We start from the raw sequence: 16439 nt of genomic DNA, 5'->3' as shown, positions 1-16439 counted from the left end.
ATACCAGAACACTTGCTCCTCAGAGAAAAAAGGCAGCCCAAGGATGACTGCACTAAGCATTAGATGCTCAGAAACAACATTGGCCAATGTGGACAGATTCAGGAAGCAGTGCTTCAGGAAAGCGTGTACCAGATGTCAGTTCAGTATTTAGTTCATCTACAGATGCTTCTCTCCTCTTTCTACCAAGGAGGTGATTGTAGGATAACCCTTTAATTACACTGCTCTACAGCCAAAATGCTTCTGAAATAAATGTAGTCAAACTTTACTAATTTGGGTCACTGAGAACGAAAATGATGCTTAAAATTGTTGATTGGCTCTAGTTTTCAAGATATGCTATTGGGTCAGTATATACGACCCTTGACTTGGGAATGGCGGAGGATAAGTGAGTTATAAAGGGAAGGGATCTCAATTTAAACCAGAAATGACTAAAATACATCTTTGACTGGATCTATGAATAAATATATGACTGGGTTTGGACAGTACTTGCTTTTTAGCCAAAACAATGAATGATGCAATCTGAAGCTGGTATTGCGTCATACATGATATGAATTGTATCATGTTATTCCTAGAAGTCATGGATGATGCAATCATAACGAAGCTTACATCACTCTGCTGAACAAATTGCCCTATATCAGCTCTAGAAATCATACAGTGTCGTGCTCTCTTATTTGTCAGTGTTTGATTTTGCAAAGGGACACATTTCTGTTTAGCCAAAGTGAGCAGAGATGCCTCGTACTTGTGTGAACACTGCAGATAACTTCTGCTATGTTTGTGGTGAAGTGACTTTTGCATCACAAAAGCACAGTGTAACCACTATGGTTAAGAAAGCCTATCACCTTTATTTTGGCTGCAAAATTGGAGATCAGGACAAGAGGTGGGCCCCACACATATGCTGCAACACTTGTGCAACAAATCTTCGCCAGTGATTGAACGGGAAAAGGAAATCTATGCCTTTTGCAGTGCCAATGATTTGGAGAGAGCCAACAGATCATACCAGCAATTGTTACTTCTGCATGGTGCCTTCAGTTGGGAAAGGTGTGTCAAAGAAGAAAAAGTGGACTGTGCATTATCCAAACATTCCATCAGCTATATGCCCAGTACCCCACGGAGAAGGACTGCCGATTCCTGATGCACCAGAATCATTCTCACTTGAGTCAGACGAAGAGGAGGAAGAGGATGAAACTTCTGGTCCTGAACCATCAATGTCACAGGACCCACATTTTCTCCCATCCTCCTCCTCTGAACCACACCTCATAACACAAGGTGAACTGAATGACCTTGTCAGGGATTTGGAACTACCCAAGAGTAAGGCAGAGCTGTTGGGCTCCAGACTACAGCAGTGGACTCTCCTGGCAGGTGATATTAGGGTTTCCATGTTCTGTGACTGTCAAAAGGATTTTGTCCCATTCTTCTTCCTGGAAGGTGATCTTGTAGCCTGCAACAACATGGATGGTGTGATGGCAGCCCTCAACATCGTTCACGATCCAGATGAGTGGAGACTGTCCATTGATTCATCAAAGACGAGTCTTAAAGCTGTTTTACTGCATAATGGCAATGTTTTGCCATCAATTCCAGTTGGTCATGCAGTCCATGTGAAGGAAACCTATGACAACATGAAACAACTTTTAAGGTGCATAAACTATGACCAACATCAGTGGCAGCTTTGTGGCGATTCCAAGGTTGCTGCTCTCTTGCTTGGTCTGCAGACTGGATACACAAAGTACTGCTGTTTTCTCTGCGAATGGGATAGTCGTGCAAGAGATTCCCACTACATCAAGAAAGATTGGCCACTCCGACAGTCATTGGAGCCTGGGAGGAAAAGTGTTCAGCATCCACCACTTGTTGAATCAAGGAACATTTTGTTACCACCCTTACACATCAAGCTGGGTCTGATGAAGAACTTTGTCAAGGCCATTGACAAAACACAAGCAGCGTTCAAGTACCTCCGTTGAAAATTTCCAAGGTTAAGTCAAGCTAAGATAAAGAAAGGTGTCTTTGTTGGTCCTCAGATTCGTGAACTTCTTCGAGATGATGCATTTGACCATGCACTGCGTGGCAAGGAAAAGACGGCATGGAAAGCCTTCCACTTAGTGGCAATAAATTTTCTCGGAAACAACAAGGCAGACAACTACAGGTTGTTGGAGGAAAACCTCCTCAAGGCATACAAAAGCCTTGCAACATGTCACTAAAGATACATTTTTTGCCTTCTCATCTAGATTTTTTTCCACCCAACTGCAGAGCAGTGAGCGACGAGCACGGCGAGCGATTTCACCAGGACATTGCAACAATGGAGAAACGCTATCAGGGCAAATGGAGCCCATCAATGCTTGCAGATTATTGCTGGACAGTGACACGAGATACTCCATTTAATGAATGCAAGAGACAAGCCAAGAAGCACCGAGTAGACACTAAATAGGACTAAACTATGTACGTAATAGTTTTTTGCCTTTTGTTTCATAATAAATTTTATTTATAACCCTTTTGCTGATTTTTAAAGTGTTACATAAACAGGACAGGTAAAATATTATCATGTAAAGCAACCATAAACACATGAAAAGACCTAGGTTTACAATTTATGATTAAAACTCTACTATCTACACAATATACATAGACATAAAATGTAAAAACATAAATATCTTAGAAACAGTAGCCAATCAGTTATTTTAATTGTCATATTTGAATTCAGCACATCAAAATACATAATAAATAGCACATTCTATCTCTGAAGCAGACGACCTCTCAAAAATTGTAGACCAGTGTTATGGGATATTGGAAAAGGCTAAAAAAAAGAACGGGACTTCCTCAACCCTTTGGTTTTAACCAAGTACATCAAAGGAATTCTGGAAGATTTTTTTACCAAACCTTAGCAGGAGGGCAACTCAGGAGAGAAATTTCCTGGTTAAAGTGAAATAGTGAAACTACTTTAAAGGAGGGAAACAGATAAGATAGATAGATCATGGAAGATTAGGGTTGGAAAAGACCTCAGGAGGTCATCTAGTCCAACCCCCTCTCAAAGCAGGACCAACCCCAACTAAATTATCCCAGCCAGGGCTTTGTCAAGCCGGGCGTTAAAAACCTCTAAGGATGGAGATTCCACCACCTCCCTAAGTAACACGTTCCAGTACTTCACCACCTGCTAGTGAAATAGTTTTTCCTAATATCCAACCTAGACCTCCCCCACTGCAACTTTAGACCATTGCTTCTTGGTCTGTCATCACTGAGAAGAGCCTAGCTCCATCCTCTTTGGAACCCCCCTTCAGGTAGTTGAAGGCTGCTATCAAATCCCACCTCACTATTCTCTTCTGCAGACTAAATAAGCCCAGTTCCCTCAGCTTTTCCTCATAAGTCATGTGCCCCAACCCCCTCCAATTTGTTCAAATCCTTTTTGCATTGGGGGGCCCAAAACTGGACGCAATACTCCAGATGTGACCTCACCAATGCCAAGTAGAGGGGAATAATCACTTCCCTCAATCTCCTGGCAATGCTCTCATTAATGCAGCCCAATATGCTATTAGCCTTCTTGGCAACAAGGACACACGGTTGACTCATATCCAGCTTCTCGTCCACTGTAATCCCCAGGTCCTTTTCTGCAGAACTGCTGCTTAGCCAGTTGGTCCCCAGTCTGTAGCAGTGCACGGGATTCTTCCGTCCTAAGAGCAGGACTCTGCACTTCTCTCCTTGTCGAACCTCAGATTTCTTTTGGCCCAATCCTCCAATTTGTCTAGTTCACTCTGGACCCTATCCCCACCCTCCAGCGTATCTACCTCTCCCCCCAGCTTAGCGTCATCCACGAACTTGCTGAGGGTGCAATTCATCCCATCAGCCAGATCATTAATGAAGATGTTGAACAAAACTGGCCCCAGAATCAACCCCCTGGGGTATTCTGCTTCATACCGGCTGCCAACTACACATCGAGCCATTGATCACTACCAGTCGAGCCCGATGATCTAGCCAGCTTTCTATCCACCTTATAGTTCATTCATCCATCCAATCCACACTTCTTTATCTTGCTGGCAAGAATACTGTGGGAGACCGTATCAAAAGCTTTGCTAAAGTCAAGGTATATCACATTCACCACTTTCCCTATATCCACAGAGCCAGTTATCTCATCATAGAAGGCAATCAGGTTGATCAGGCATGACTTGCCCTGTGAGAATCCTACAGACTGTTCCTGGTCACCTTCTTCTCCTCCAAGTGCTTCAAAATGGATTCCTTGAGGACATGCTCCATGACTTTTCTAGGGACAGAGGTGAGGCTGGCCGGTCTGTAGCTCCCCGGATTCTCTTTCTTCCCTTTTTTAAAGATGGGAACTATATTTGCCTTTTTCCAATCATCTGGGACTCCCCCAGTGTCCAAGAGTTTTCAAAGATAATGGCCAATAATGGCTAATGGCTCTGCAATCACATCAGCCAACTCCCTCAGGGGCATCCGGCCCCATGGACTTGTGCATGGCCAGCTTTTCTAAGTAGTCCTTAACCTGTTCTTTCACCACTGAGAGCTGCGCACCTCCTACCCATACTGTGTGGCCCAGTGAAACAGTCTGGGAGCTGACCTTGTCCGTGAAGACCGAGGCAAAATAAGCATTGAGGAGAGGCTGAGGGAACTGGGCTTATTTAGTCTGCAGAGAAGAGTGAGGGGAGATTTGATAGCAGCCTTCAACTACCTGAAGTGGGGATCCAAAGAGGATGGAGCTCAGCTGTTCTCAGTGGTGGCAGATGACAGAACAAGGAGAAATGCAGTGGGGGTGGTCTAGGTTGGATATTAGGAAAAACTATTTCACTAGGAGGGTGCTGAAGCACTGGAATGAGTTACCTAGGGAAGTGGTGGAATCTCCATTCTTAGAAGTTTTTAAGGCCCGGCAGGGGGTTGGATTAGATGACCTCCTGAGGTCTCTTCCAACCCTAATCTTCTATGATTCTATGACTTCAGCTTTTTCCACATCATCTGTCACTAGGCTGCCTCCCGATTCAGTTGCCTTTCCTTGACCACCTTCTTGTTGCTAACATACCTGTAGCAAACCTTTTTGTTACCCTTCACATCCCTTGCTGGCTGCAACTCCAATTGTGCTTTAGCGTTCCTGATTACATCCCTCCATGCTCAAGCAATATTTTTATACTCCCTAGTCATCTGTCCAAGTTTCCACTTCTCGTAAGCTTCCTTTCTGTGTTTAAGTTCACCAAAGATTTCACTGTTAAGTCAAGCTGGTCTCCTTCCATATTTGCTATTCTTTCTGCACATTGGGATGGTTTGTTCCTGCGCCCTCAATAAGGCTTCTTTAAAATACAGCCAGCTCTCCTGGACTCCTTTCCCCCTCATATTAGTCTCCCAGGGGATCCTGCCCATCAGTTCCCTGAGGAAGTCAAAGTCTGCTTTTCTGACCAGGGTCTGCATTCAGCTGTTCTCCTTTCTTCCTTTTGTCAGGATCCTGAACTCGACCACCTCATGGTCACTGCTGCCCAGGTTGCCACCCACTTCTACTTCCCCTACCAATTCTTCCCTGTTTGTGAGCAGCAGTCAAAAGGGCACGGCACCTAGTTGGTTCCTTCAGCACTTGCACCAGGGAGTTGTCCCCAACACTCTCCAAAAACTTCCTGGATTGTCTGTGCGCTGCTGTATTGATCTCCCAGAAGATGTCAAGGTGATTGAAGTCCCCCATGAGAACCAGGGCCTGTGATCTGAAACTTCTGTCTGAAGAAAGCCTCGTCTACCTCATCCTCCTGGTCTGGTGGTCTATAGCAGAAGCCCATCACGGTACCACCCTTGTTGCTTTTGTCTCTAAACTTAACCCAAAGACTCTCAACAGACTTTTCTCCAGTTTCATACTGGAGCTCTGAGCAATCATACTGCTCTCTTACATACCGTGCAACTCCTTCACCTTTTCTCCCCTGCCTGTCCTTCCTGAACAGTTTATACCCATCCATGACAGTACTCCAGTCATGTGAGTTACCCCACCAAGTCTCTGTTATTCCAATCACATCATAGCTCCTTGACTGTGCCAGGACTTCCAATTCTTCCTGTTTGTTTCCCAGGTTTCTTGCATTCGAGTACAGGCACTTCTCCAGGATGAATCTATGATCTGGCAGAAGAGGCGACTCTAGGACCCTAATGTGTTGCACAAATTGTTTGGGCTTCTTCCATTATGGTCAACAGCTGATCGCAAAAAAACTGATGCAGTCTGCTCTACAGACACAGTGAAGCTCTGCATATAAACAGGTACCATGAAAGAGGACTGAGCATCTCAGTTGCAGCGAAGAGCAGGTGATATTTCAAAAGTGATTTTTTTTTTAAGTCTCTCTTGTTTTTTCTCCATTATAAAGAAAACCAGCTACAGCAATAACTAAAACAGAGAGAACACCTCTGTCAGAACCATCAGCTGCTTTCTGAAGTGAGGCAAGAAGAAAACTGCACAGCCTACTTGTAGAAAGTAGAAAAAGACAGTGTGCCAAGAGTGTAAATTGCTTCATTCTGATCTGTGGCTTCTTGTCTGGTTGAAAGAGGACAGGACATACCCCAGTTGTCTCTATTAGTGACACACACTCTTGCCACAGAAGATACACATTATGACTGGACTGATATAGAAAAGTCTTTATACATGCTACTTGATATTCTACGATTTATTTGTAACACAGCTGTTAAGAGACGAGAAAAGTTACACATTGAGATAAAGATTTCAAATTAAATACCTGCACCAATCATAGTGATTGGAGATTCGATATATATCCATTCATCAGTATATATACCAGAGTGAACAAAGATAAGTCCATCAAAATGAGCTTCCTGAACCCCACCGAGGGCATCTTCAATGGTGTCATAGTACTAAAAAACAAAAACAAAATACAAACATGAGTTTAGCAAAAAAATAACGATGAGAAAGGTATGCAAATATTCACATGAAGTGATTTAGAAACATACCAACATATTTTCTCTTCCTTTATATCTTGCAGGGTTACTGTAGAAATGTTCAGCAAAGCCTGGCTTTACATGTGCTCCTTTGTACTGAAATAGAGAAAATATTTCAAGATAAACCTATAACTAAGCAAGCTTGTTGTGTATGTACATATACACATTTATATGTATATATAAACATTTTAGAAAGTAAATCAGCAAAAGGGTATAGTTGTAATAGTTTGATAGGTTCCTTAACATAATTTATATTTTGAAAATGTGTTCATTATACATCTGGACTCCATGAGTTGCAATTTCCACCCAGTATGGATACAAAAATTTGCATCCCTTAGCTACATTTTAAGGTGTTAATTAGGACTAAGGAAGAAGTTGTAAAGTTAATACTGATATCAACCATTAAGCAAGCAGTAAACGATTCAGAATTTTTAAGATGAGAAAGGACCATCATGACCATCTTATCTGACTTCCTGCACAGGGCATAGAATTTTAAGTCATTCCTGCATCAAACTCATAACTTCTGATTGAGCTGGAGTATATCTTTTACAAAACATTAAATCTTGATTTAAAGACTTCAAGTGATGGAGAATCCATAGGTAAGTTGTTTCAATAGTTAATCTCCCTCTCTGTGAAAAATGTGTACCTTATTTTAGGTCTGAATTTGTCTAGGTTCAGTTTCAAGCCACTGGATGTTATTACTTTGTTTGCTAGATTCAAAAGCCTTCTGATATCAGAAATATTTTTCCCCATGCAGGTACTTGCACATTGCGATCAAGTGACTTCTTACTAACCTTCCCTAGGATAAACAAAAGATACCGAGCTTCTTTAGTCTCTCAACGTACAGCACATTTTTCCAGACCTCAGATTATTCTCGTAACTCTTTTTCAAGCCCTTTCCAATTTTTCAACATCCTTTTTAAATTGTGGACACCAGAACCGGACACAGTATTTCAGTAATGATCTGACCAGTCCTGTATACAATGGCAATATCACCGCCTCACTTTTATATGGTATTCCTCTACTTAAACATCCAAGGATTGCATAAAAATAAAGGTATAAAAAACACACATGATCCTTTCTTTTAAAAAGCGCTTGATTGAGTAAGGCAAAAGTCAGAAAATGGGAGCAGAATTCTCATCTTATCAAAATTTGGTTAGACCATGGTAGCTTTTCCCACCCCCCATTTTCATTCTGTGGCCACATGCCACATTACCAAAATGTGGTGGAGATTTTATTTTAACAAATCTTTCAACTTTCTTGCAACTTTGCACCTGATTTTTCTGGGCTAACCATTAGCCCCATATTTATAGCCAAACCAAGTGCCCTTATTCAACAAGCTTAGAATGTGAATACTATTATAAATATTAATAAACTGAACTCAATATCTTACTTTGTTACTCCTTTACACACATTTTGGAAAGCATGGTGCCCACCCATTCTTATATTTTGGATTAGAATTCCCATCATTGGCCTTAAAAGATGATTTGCTGCTAAACTCCTGGCACATAACCTGGAATGTCCTATCGTTTAAGACCAAATGCTAGTCAATGTATTCTGAGTTTACTAAGAAAAGTGCACCAAATATTAATGAGTCAGTTCCATTATGACAACAAGAATACATAGCCAAGGGCTATGACAAAGCTCCATAGAGTCAATGATGAACACGCTAATAAGAACCTCAATTCACGCCCAGAAACATTGAGCTGGCATGCTCACCAGATGCTCCATCACAGGAAGTCAAATTTCTGCAAAGAGTGGTCCAAGATAAGTTACTCAGATACAGGCACCTTTTTCAGACAGGTACAATGATTTTTTAAATCATGATTTATTATAATATTGCACCATCAAAGCTTGACGGAATATGGTGTTTTAAAAGGTGACTAGCAAATGTAAAATTCCCTCAATATTTCAGTAACTTTGCCCGTGTGTTGACTGCCCAGCATAAACAAGCTAAGAGGAACAAGACAAAAAAGGGACTCCCCCCGCAACCCCAAAAACACCACCACCACACAACTTTTTTCTTTCTTTCAGATTTTAAGAAAAACAACATGTTTTAAGAAAAACAGTCTCTCTCTGTCTGGCTGTTGAGGGAATCCTGCACATATTGGCTTACTTACTGAAATCTGGTACTTCATCTATGCAAATTGTCTTTAAATTACAATATAGAATCTTTCTGGGGATGTGAAAAAACAACATTCATACCAGCTGCTGAAAGCTTTCTTTCCAGGGATTTGGGTGTTCATATTCTTCTGGATTAATCTGATAGAATTTACCAGGTTCTGGATGCATCATTGGACGTGTATATTCAAATACTTCCATATACAGTCGTTTCCTAAACAAAAGTGTTTTCATAAAAAACAATCAGAACAGAAAATTAAGAATGTATTTAAATGGTACAAAGTTATAAGTCAGGTGTATCACAATTACAACAAACCTATTTAAAACCTTAAGGGAGGAATTTTCAAAAGCATTCATTGTTTACTCTACTCCCACTGAACTCAATGGTAAAACTCCACAGATTTCAGAGTTTGGCCAATATTGAGTATTTTCAAAGATCTAAACCCAAAGTTCTAAAACCAAAAATGGTGCTTATAAAATTAATGAGTAAAAGTGGCTTTAAGTTAAAACAATTCTAGTTGCTGAAGACGGAAGAGAAGAGACACTGCTGCATTTTGTAACATGCATTTGGTGCACATTTAAAGGCTCAAGACAGCAAAGGACTTAGGTACATGCTTAATATTAAGCACATTACATGCTTTTCTAAATAGAGAGATTTAAGGATGTGTTTACGTGCTCTGCTGAATCAGAGCTGAAGTGTGTGCTAACATAAGGACAGAAAGGTTATGCTGCTCTGTCCTTTCTTAAAATTTTGCTATTCTTATTGATGTTCACCACCACACCCCAAAAACAGCTGCCAAATATCCTAGTGCAAGAGTACACGATGCGCTGCATTTGGTAGTGCAAAGAGAAAGTTACTCACCTTGTGCAGTAACATAGGTTCTTCGAGAGGTGTGTCCCTGGGGGTGCTCCACTTTAGGTGCTTGTGCGCCCCTGTGCTTGTAATCGGAGACTTGTGGTAGCAGTGCCTGGTTTGGTCGCACATGCGTCATCCCCGTCTTGTGCTGCTTTAAGCGGTGATCTGGCGCTGTGCGACCAGCCCGCCCTCTGTTCCTTCTCTACTGCAGAGCATTTAGTGTGCAACTCCAAAGTAGAGGGGAGGATGGAGGGTAGTGGAGCACCCACAGGGACACACATCTCAAAGAACCTATGTTACTGCACAAGGTGAGTAACTCTCTCTTCTTCTTCCAGTGCTGTCCCTGTGGGTGCGCCACTTTAGATGACTTCAGAGCAGTGCCCTCCAGTGGAAGGAAGGGGCTTTGGAGTTGAAGTCATGGCAGATGACAGTACATTGAGCCCGAACATTGCATTAGATGTTATATGTTGTTCTAATGCATAATGTTGCATAAATCTATGGGCTGATGCCCAGGTTGAAGCTTTACAGATGTCAGTAATGGGAAAATTGTTTAGAAAATCTATCGAGGTTGATATTTCCCTGGTAGAGTATGTGCAATCCCAGTAGGGGGTTGCAGGTTATATTGACAGTAACAGTTTGATGCAGCCAGAAATCCAGTTGGAGAGCCGCTGTTTAGATATGGTGTCTCCTTTTAATCGTACAGTGATTGAGACAAACAGACCTTGTTATGTATCAGAGGGGTAGCCGTGTTAGTCTGAATCTGTAAAAAGCAACAGAGGGTCCTGTGGCACCTTTGAGACTAACAGAAGTAACAGACCTTGTTATGTTTATGTAAAAGGCAAGGCTATCTCCAAGCCGCCCCAAGCTCCGAGAGCGCAACTGCCCAAGCAAAAAAAAAAAAAAGAAGAAGAATGGCCGGAATGCTGCCCCTGGAATTGTGCCGCTCCAAGCACGTGCTTGCTTTGCTGGTGCCTAAAGCCAATCCTGGTAAAAGGCCAGGGTCCTGCATAAAGCAAAGGTATGGAGGAGTATGGCTTCCCATCTGTCCGTATGTGGTTTTGGGTAGAATGTTCGCAGGTGAATGGGTTGGTTGAGGTGAAATGATGACGTTAGATAGGAACTTAGGATGCGGCCTGAGGGTAATTCTATCTTTGGAGAACACTGTGTAGGGTGGATCAGTCACAAGGGCCCCAAGTATTACTATCTGCCTTCTGGAAGTAATGGCAACAAGGAAGACCACCTTCATTGAAAGGTGAAGGAGAGAACACATAGCTAACGGCTTGAAGGGGTGTCTGGTGATTCCCCAGAGAACTAAATTGAGGTCCAATGGTAGGGTAGATGTTGTTGAGGCCCTTGAGAAAGCACTTGGTGATGGGATGTGCAAAAATGGATATGCCATCCATTTTGTGGTGGAATGCTGTGACGGTGGAGAGGTGTACCTTGATTGAACTCACTCAAAGTCCTGATTCCTTGAGTTGAAGTAAATAGTCCAGAATCATAGGTAAGTGAGAAGAGATCAATATGATCTGCCTCTTTTGATGAATTTGTGTATACATGCGTGACAGATAGTTGCTCTGCGACTATTCAGTAAAAGGTTCTGCACTTCTTTGGAGCAGGTCATCTCTGAGTGTCTGTTGCGGGGGACAGTCTGTCAATTTGACTGTGCTTGATTGTTTGAAAAGTGTGAATTGGGAGTGCTTTCTTCCAGGTGGGCCTTGAGTGGGCCTGACTGTTATAAAAAGGCAGTCAGCTGTGAACAAGCTGAGCGGCAAACAGCGGAGAGGCTAACAGAGGGAGTTTGACTGAGAGTTCGCCCGGGGAGAGCCCACTGAGGTGTTCAACTTGCAGGCTCCTCTGAGTAGTTGCTGTAACAGCTGAGAAAGCTCTTAGAAGAAAGGTGATATGGATGATGGTGAGCGATCGGCTGTTGTGACCTGCACAGGATGTGCCATGTTTGTCTTTCTTCCACAGGACAGAAGCGACTTTGTTTGTACAAAGTGCAAGGTGATCTCCATATTGGAAGAGAAGGTTCAAGATCTGGAGAAACAAGTATCAACCCTGCATTGCATAAGAGAAAATGAAGACTTCCAGGACAGACACCAGGATATGCTTCTACGGGCACAACATTCTGAAGAATCAGAGCAAGCTGTGCTGTGGGGACAGAAGGAGGTGAAGAAAATTGACAGCATGTGACCTCCAGAAGAAGAAATAGGAGCATCAATGTACCCGCAATGCTGATACAGGTGAGCAACCGTTTTCATGTTCTCTCCACAGGAACTAATGCGGAGAGTGGACTACATGATACATCTGAGGGAAGGGAGCAGAAGGAGACTCCACCAAATGGAAGAAATGAGATGCACTGTCCTAGGGATGGGGGTTCCACGATCACCACTCCCAAGAGAAGGAGGCGGATGGTGGTGGTTGGGGACTCCCTCCTCAGGGAGACTGAGTCATCTATCTGCCATCCCGACCAGGAAAACCGAGAAGTGTGCTGCTTGCCAGGAGCTAAGATTCATGATGTGACAGAGAGACTGCCGAGACTCATCAAGCCCTCGGATCGCTACCGCTTCCTGCTTCTCCACGTGGGCATCCATGATATTGCCAAGAATGACTTTGAACGGATCACTGCAGACTACGTGGCTCTGGGAAGAAGGATAAGGGAGTTTGAGGCATAAGTGGTGTTATCGTCCATCCTCCCTGTGGAAGGAAAAGGCGTGGGTAGAGACCGTCAAATCATGGAAGTCAACGAATGGCTAGGCAGGTGGTGTTGGAGAAAAGTCTTTGGATTCTTTGACTATGGGATGTGTTCCAAGAAGGAGGAATGCTAGGCAGAGACGGGCTCCACCTAACTAAGAGAGGGAAGAGTATCTTCGCAAGCAGGCTGGCTAACCTAGTGAGGAGGGCTTTAAACTAGGTTCACTGGGGGAAGGAGACCAAAGACCTGAGGTAGGCGGGGAAGTGGGATACCAGGAGGAAGCACGAGCAGGAGAGCGCAAGAGGGGAGGACTCCTGCCCCATACTGAGAAAGCAGGACAATCAGCGAGTTATCTTAAGCGCCTATACACAAATGCAAGAAACCTGGGAAACAAGCAGGGAGAACTGGAAGTCCTGGCACAGTCAAGGAATTATGATGTGATTGGAACAACAGAGACTTGGTGGAATAACTCACATGACTAGAGTACTGTCATGGATGGATATAAACTGTTCAGGAAGGACAGGAAGGGCAGAAAAGGTCAGGGAGTTGCATTGTATGTAAGAGAGGAGTATGACTGCTCAGAGCTCCGGTATGAAACTGCAGAAAAACCTGAGAGAGTCTCTGGATTAGGTTTAGAAATGTGAGCAACAAGGGTGATGTCGTGGTGGGAGTCCGCTATAGACCACCAGACCAGTGGGATGAGGTGGACGAGGCTTTCTTCCGGCAACAAACATAAGTTACTAGATCACAGTCCCTGGTTCTTATGGGAGATTTCAATCACCCTGATATCTGCTGGGAGAGCAATACAGCGGTGCACAGACAATCCAGGAAGTTTTTGGAAAGCGTAGGGGCCAATTTCCTGGTGCAAGTGCTGGAGAAACCAACTAAAGGCAGAGCTCTTTTTGATCTGCTGCACACAAATAAGTAAGAATTAGTAGGGGAAGCAAAAGTGGATGGGAACCTGGGAGGCAGTGACCATGAGATGGTCAAGTTCAGGATCCTGACACAAGGAAGAAAAGAGAGCAGCAAAATATGGACCCTGGACTTCAGAAAAGCAGACTTTGACTTCCTCAGGGAACTGATGGGCAGGATCCCCTGTGAGAATAACATGAGGGGGGAAAGGAGTCCAGGAGAGCTGGCTGTATTTTAAAGAATCCTTATTGAGGTTGCAGGAACAAACCATCCCGAGGTGTAGAAAGAATAGTAAATATGGAAGATGACCAACTTGGCTTAACAGTGAAATCCTTGCTGATCTTAAACACAAAAAAGAAGCTTACAAGAAGTGGAAGATTGGACAAATGACCAGGGAGGAGTATAAAAATATTGCTCAGGCATGCAGGAGTGAAATCAGGAAGGCCAAATCACACTTGGAGTTGCAGCTAGCAAGAGATGTTAAGAGCAACAAGAAAGGTTTCTTCAGGTATGTTAGCAACAAGAAGGTCAAGGACAGTGTGGGCCCCTTACTGAATGAGGGAGGCAACCTAGTGACAGAGCATGTGGAAAAAGCTAATGTACTCAATGCTTTTTTTGCCTCTGTCTTCACGAACAAGGTCAGCTCCCAGACTTCTGCACTGGGCAGCACAGCATGGGGAGGAGGTGACCAGTCCTCTGTGGAGAAAGAAGTGGTTCGGGACTATTTCGAAAAGCTGGAGGAGCACAAGTACATGGGGCCAGATGCGCTGCATCCAAGGGTGCTAAAGGAGTTGGCGGATGTGACTGCAAAGCCATTGGCGATTATCTTTGAAAACTCATGGTGATCGGGGGAGGTCTCGGATGACTAGAAAAAGGCTAATGGAGTGCACATCTTTAAAAAAGGGAAGGAGGAGGATCTGGGGAACTACAGGCCAGTCAGCCTCACCTCAGTCCCTGGAAAAATCATGGAGCAGGTCCTCAAGGAATCAATTATGAAACACTTAGGCTTGGTCTACACTAAACCCCCAAATTGAAGTAAGGTACGCAACTTCAGCTACGTGAATAACGTAGCTGAAGTCGACGTACCTTACTTGGAACTTACCGCGGTCCACACCCGGCAGGCAGGCTCCCCCGTCGACTCCGCGTACTCCTCGCGGCGAGCAGGATTACCGGAGTTGACGGGGAGCACTTCTGAGTTCGATTTATCGCGTCCAGACAAGACGCGATAAATCGAACCCAGAAGTTCGATTGCCTGCCGCCGAACCAGTGCGGTAAGTATAGAGAAGCCCTTAGAGAAGAGGAAAGCCATCAGGAACAATCAGCATGGATTCACCACGGACAAGTCATGCCTGACTAACCTAACTGCCTTCTATGACGAGATAACTGGGTCTGTGGATGAGGGGAAAGCAGTGGATGTGTTATTCCTTGACTTTAGCAAAGCTTTTGATACGGTCTCCCACAGTATTCTTGCTGGCAAGTTAAAATAAGTATGGGCTGGATGAACAGATTATAAAGTGGATAGAAAGCTGGCTAGATCATCGGGCTCAACGGGTAGTGATCAATGGCTCCATGTCTAGTTGGCAGTTGATATCAAGCGGAGTTTCCCACGGGTTGGTACTGGTGCTGGTTTTGTTCAATATCTTCATTAATGATCTGGAGGATGGTGTGGACTGTACCCTCAGCAAGTTTGCAGATGACACTAAACTGGGAGAAGTGGTAGATACGCTGGAGGGTAGGGATAGAATCATAGAATCATAGAATATCAGAGTTGGAAGGGACCTCAAGAGGTCATCTAGTCCAACCCCCTGCTCAAAGCAGGACCAATTCCCAGCTAAATCATCCCAGCCAGGGCTTTGTCAAGCCGGGCCTTAAAAACCTCCAAGGAAGGAGACTCCACCACCTCCCTAGGTAACGATAGGATACAGAGGGACCTAGACAATTAGAGGATTGGGCCAAAAGAAATCTGATGAGGTTCAACAAGGACAAGTGCAGAGTCCTGCACTTAGGACGGAAGAATTTCATGCTACAGACTAGGGACCGAATGGCTAGGCAGCAGTTCTGCAGAGAAGGACCTAGGGGTTACAGTGGACGAGAAGCTGGATATGAGTCGATAGTGTACCTTTACTGCCAAGAAGGCTAACGGCATTTTGGGCTGTATAAGTAGGGGCATTGCCATCAGATAGAGGGATGTGATCATTCCCCTCTATTCGAAATTGGTGAGGCCTCATCTGGAATACTGTGGCCAGTTTTGGGCCCCACACTACAAGGAGGATGTGGAAAAATTGGAAAGAGTCCAGCGGAGGGCAACAAAAAGGATTAGGGGGCTGGAGCACATGACTTATGAGGAGAGGCTGAGGGAACTGGGATTGTTTAGTCTGCAGAAGAGAAAAATGAGGGGACATTTGATAGCTGCTTTCAACTACCTGAAAGGAGGTTCCAGAGAGGATGGATCTAGACTGTTCTCAGTGGTAGCAGATGACAGAACAAGGAGTAATGGTCTCAAGTTACAGTGGGGGAGGTTTAGGTTGGATATTAGGAAAAACTTTTTCAGTCGGAGGGTGGTGAAGCACTGGAATGGGTTACCTAGGGAGGTGGTGGAATCTCCTTCCTCAGAGGTTTTTACGGTCAGACTTGACAAAGCCCTGGCTGGGATGATTTAGTTGGGGATTGGTCCTGCTTTGAGCAGGGGGTTGGACTAGATGACCTTCTGAGGTCCCTTCCAACCCTGATATTTTATGATTCTATAATTTCAGATCCTTGGAACCATGGAGCAAACACGCTTTGAGACGTAGTCTTTTCAGATTCAGGTGAATAGTTCGGCCTGTGTCCTGGAAAAGGAGACGGGGTAGGAGAGGAAGGGTGTGAGGTAAGGGAACCATGTTTGACAGGGCCACGTGGGAGCCATCAGTATCACTGTGGACTAGTCCAGTTTGATCTTGTGGAGTACCCGTGCTAG

At 44.0% G+C, this 16439-nt stretch overlaps 1 protein-coding gene across 10 annotated transcripts in view; it reads right to left on the bottom strand.

Moving 5' to 3' along the window:
* The window catches only part of FBXO11 (F-box protein 11), a 186846-nt gene that overhangs the window by 62941 nt on the left and 107466 nt on the right, over window positions 1-16439 (bottom strand). For all 10 annotated transcript variants that reach the window (XM_065590759.1, XM_065590754.1, XM_065590763.1 and 7 more), the window contains 3 exons: window positions 9105-9234; window positions 6913-6996; window positions 6684-6816 (listed from right to left, as the gene is read on the bottom strand). In XM_065590759.1, the coding sequence (XP_065446831.1) occupies window positions 6684-6816; window positions 6913-6996; window positions 9105-9234 (347 nt within the window). The remainder of the gene's footprint in view (window positions 1-6683; window positions 6817-6912; window positions 6997-9104; window positions 9235-16439) is intronic.

Source organism: Chrysemys picta, chromosome 3, assembly GCF_011386835.1.
Source record: "Chrysemys picta bellii isolate R12L10 chromosome 3, ASM1138683v2, whole genome shotgun sequence".
NCBI classification, from domain to species: Eukaryota; Metazoa; Chordata; order Testudines; family Emydidae; genus Chrysemys; species Chrysemys picta.
This window is presented reverse-complemented; position numbering and strand designations above follow the sequence as displayed.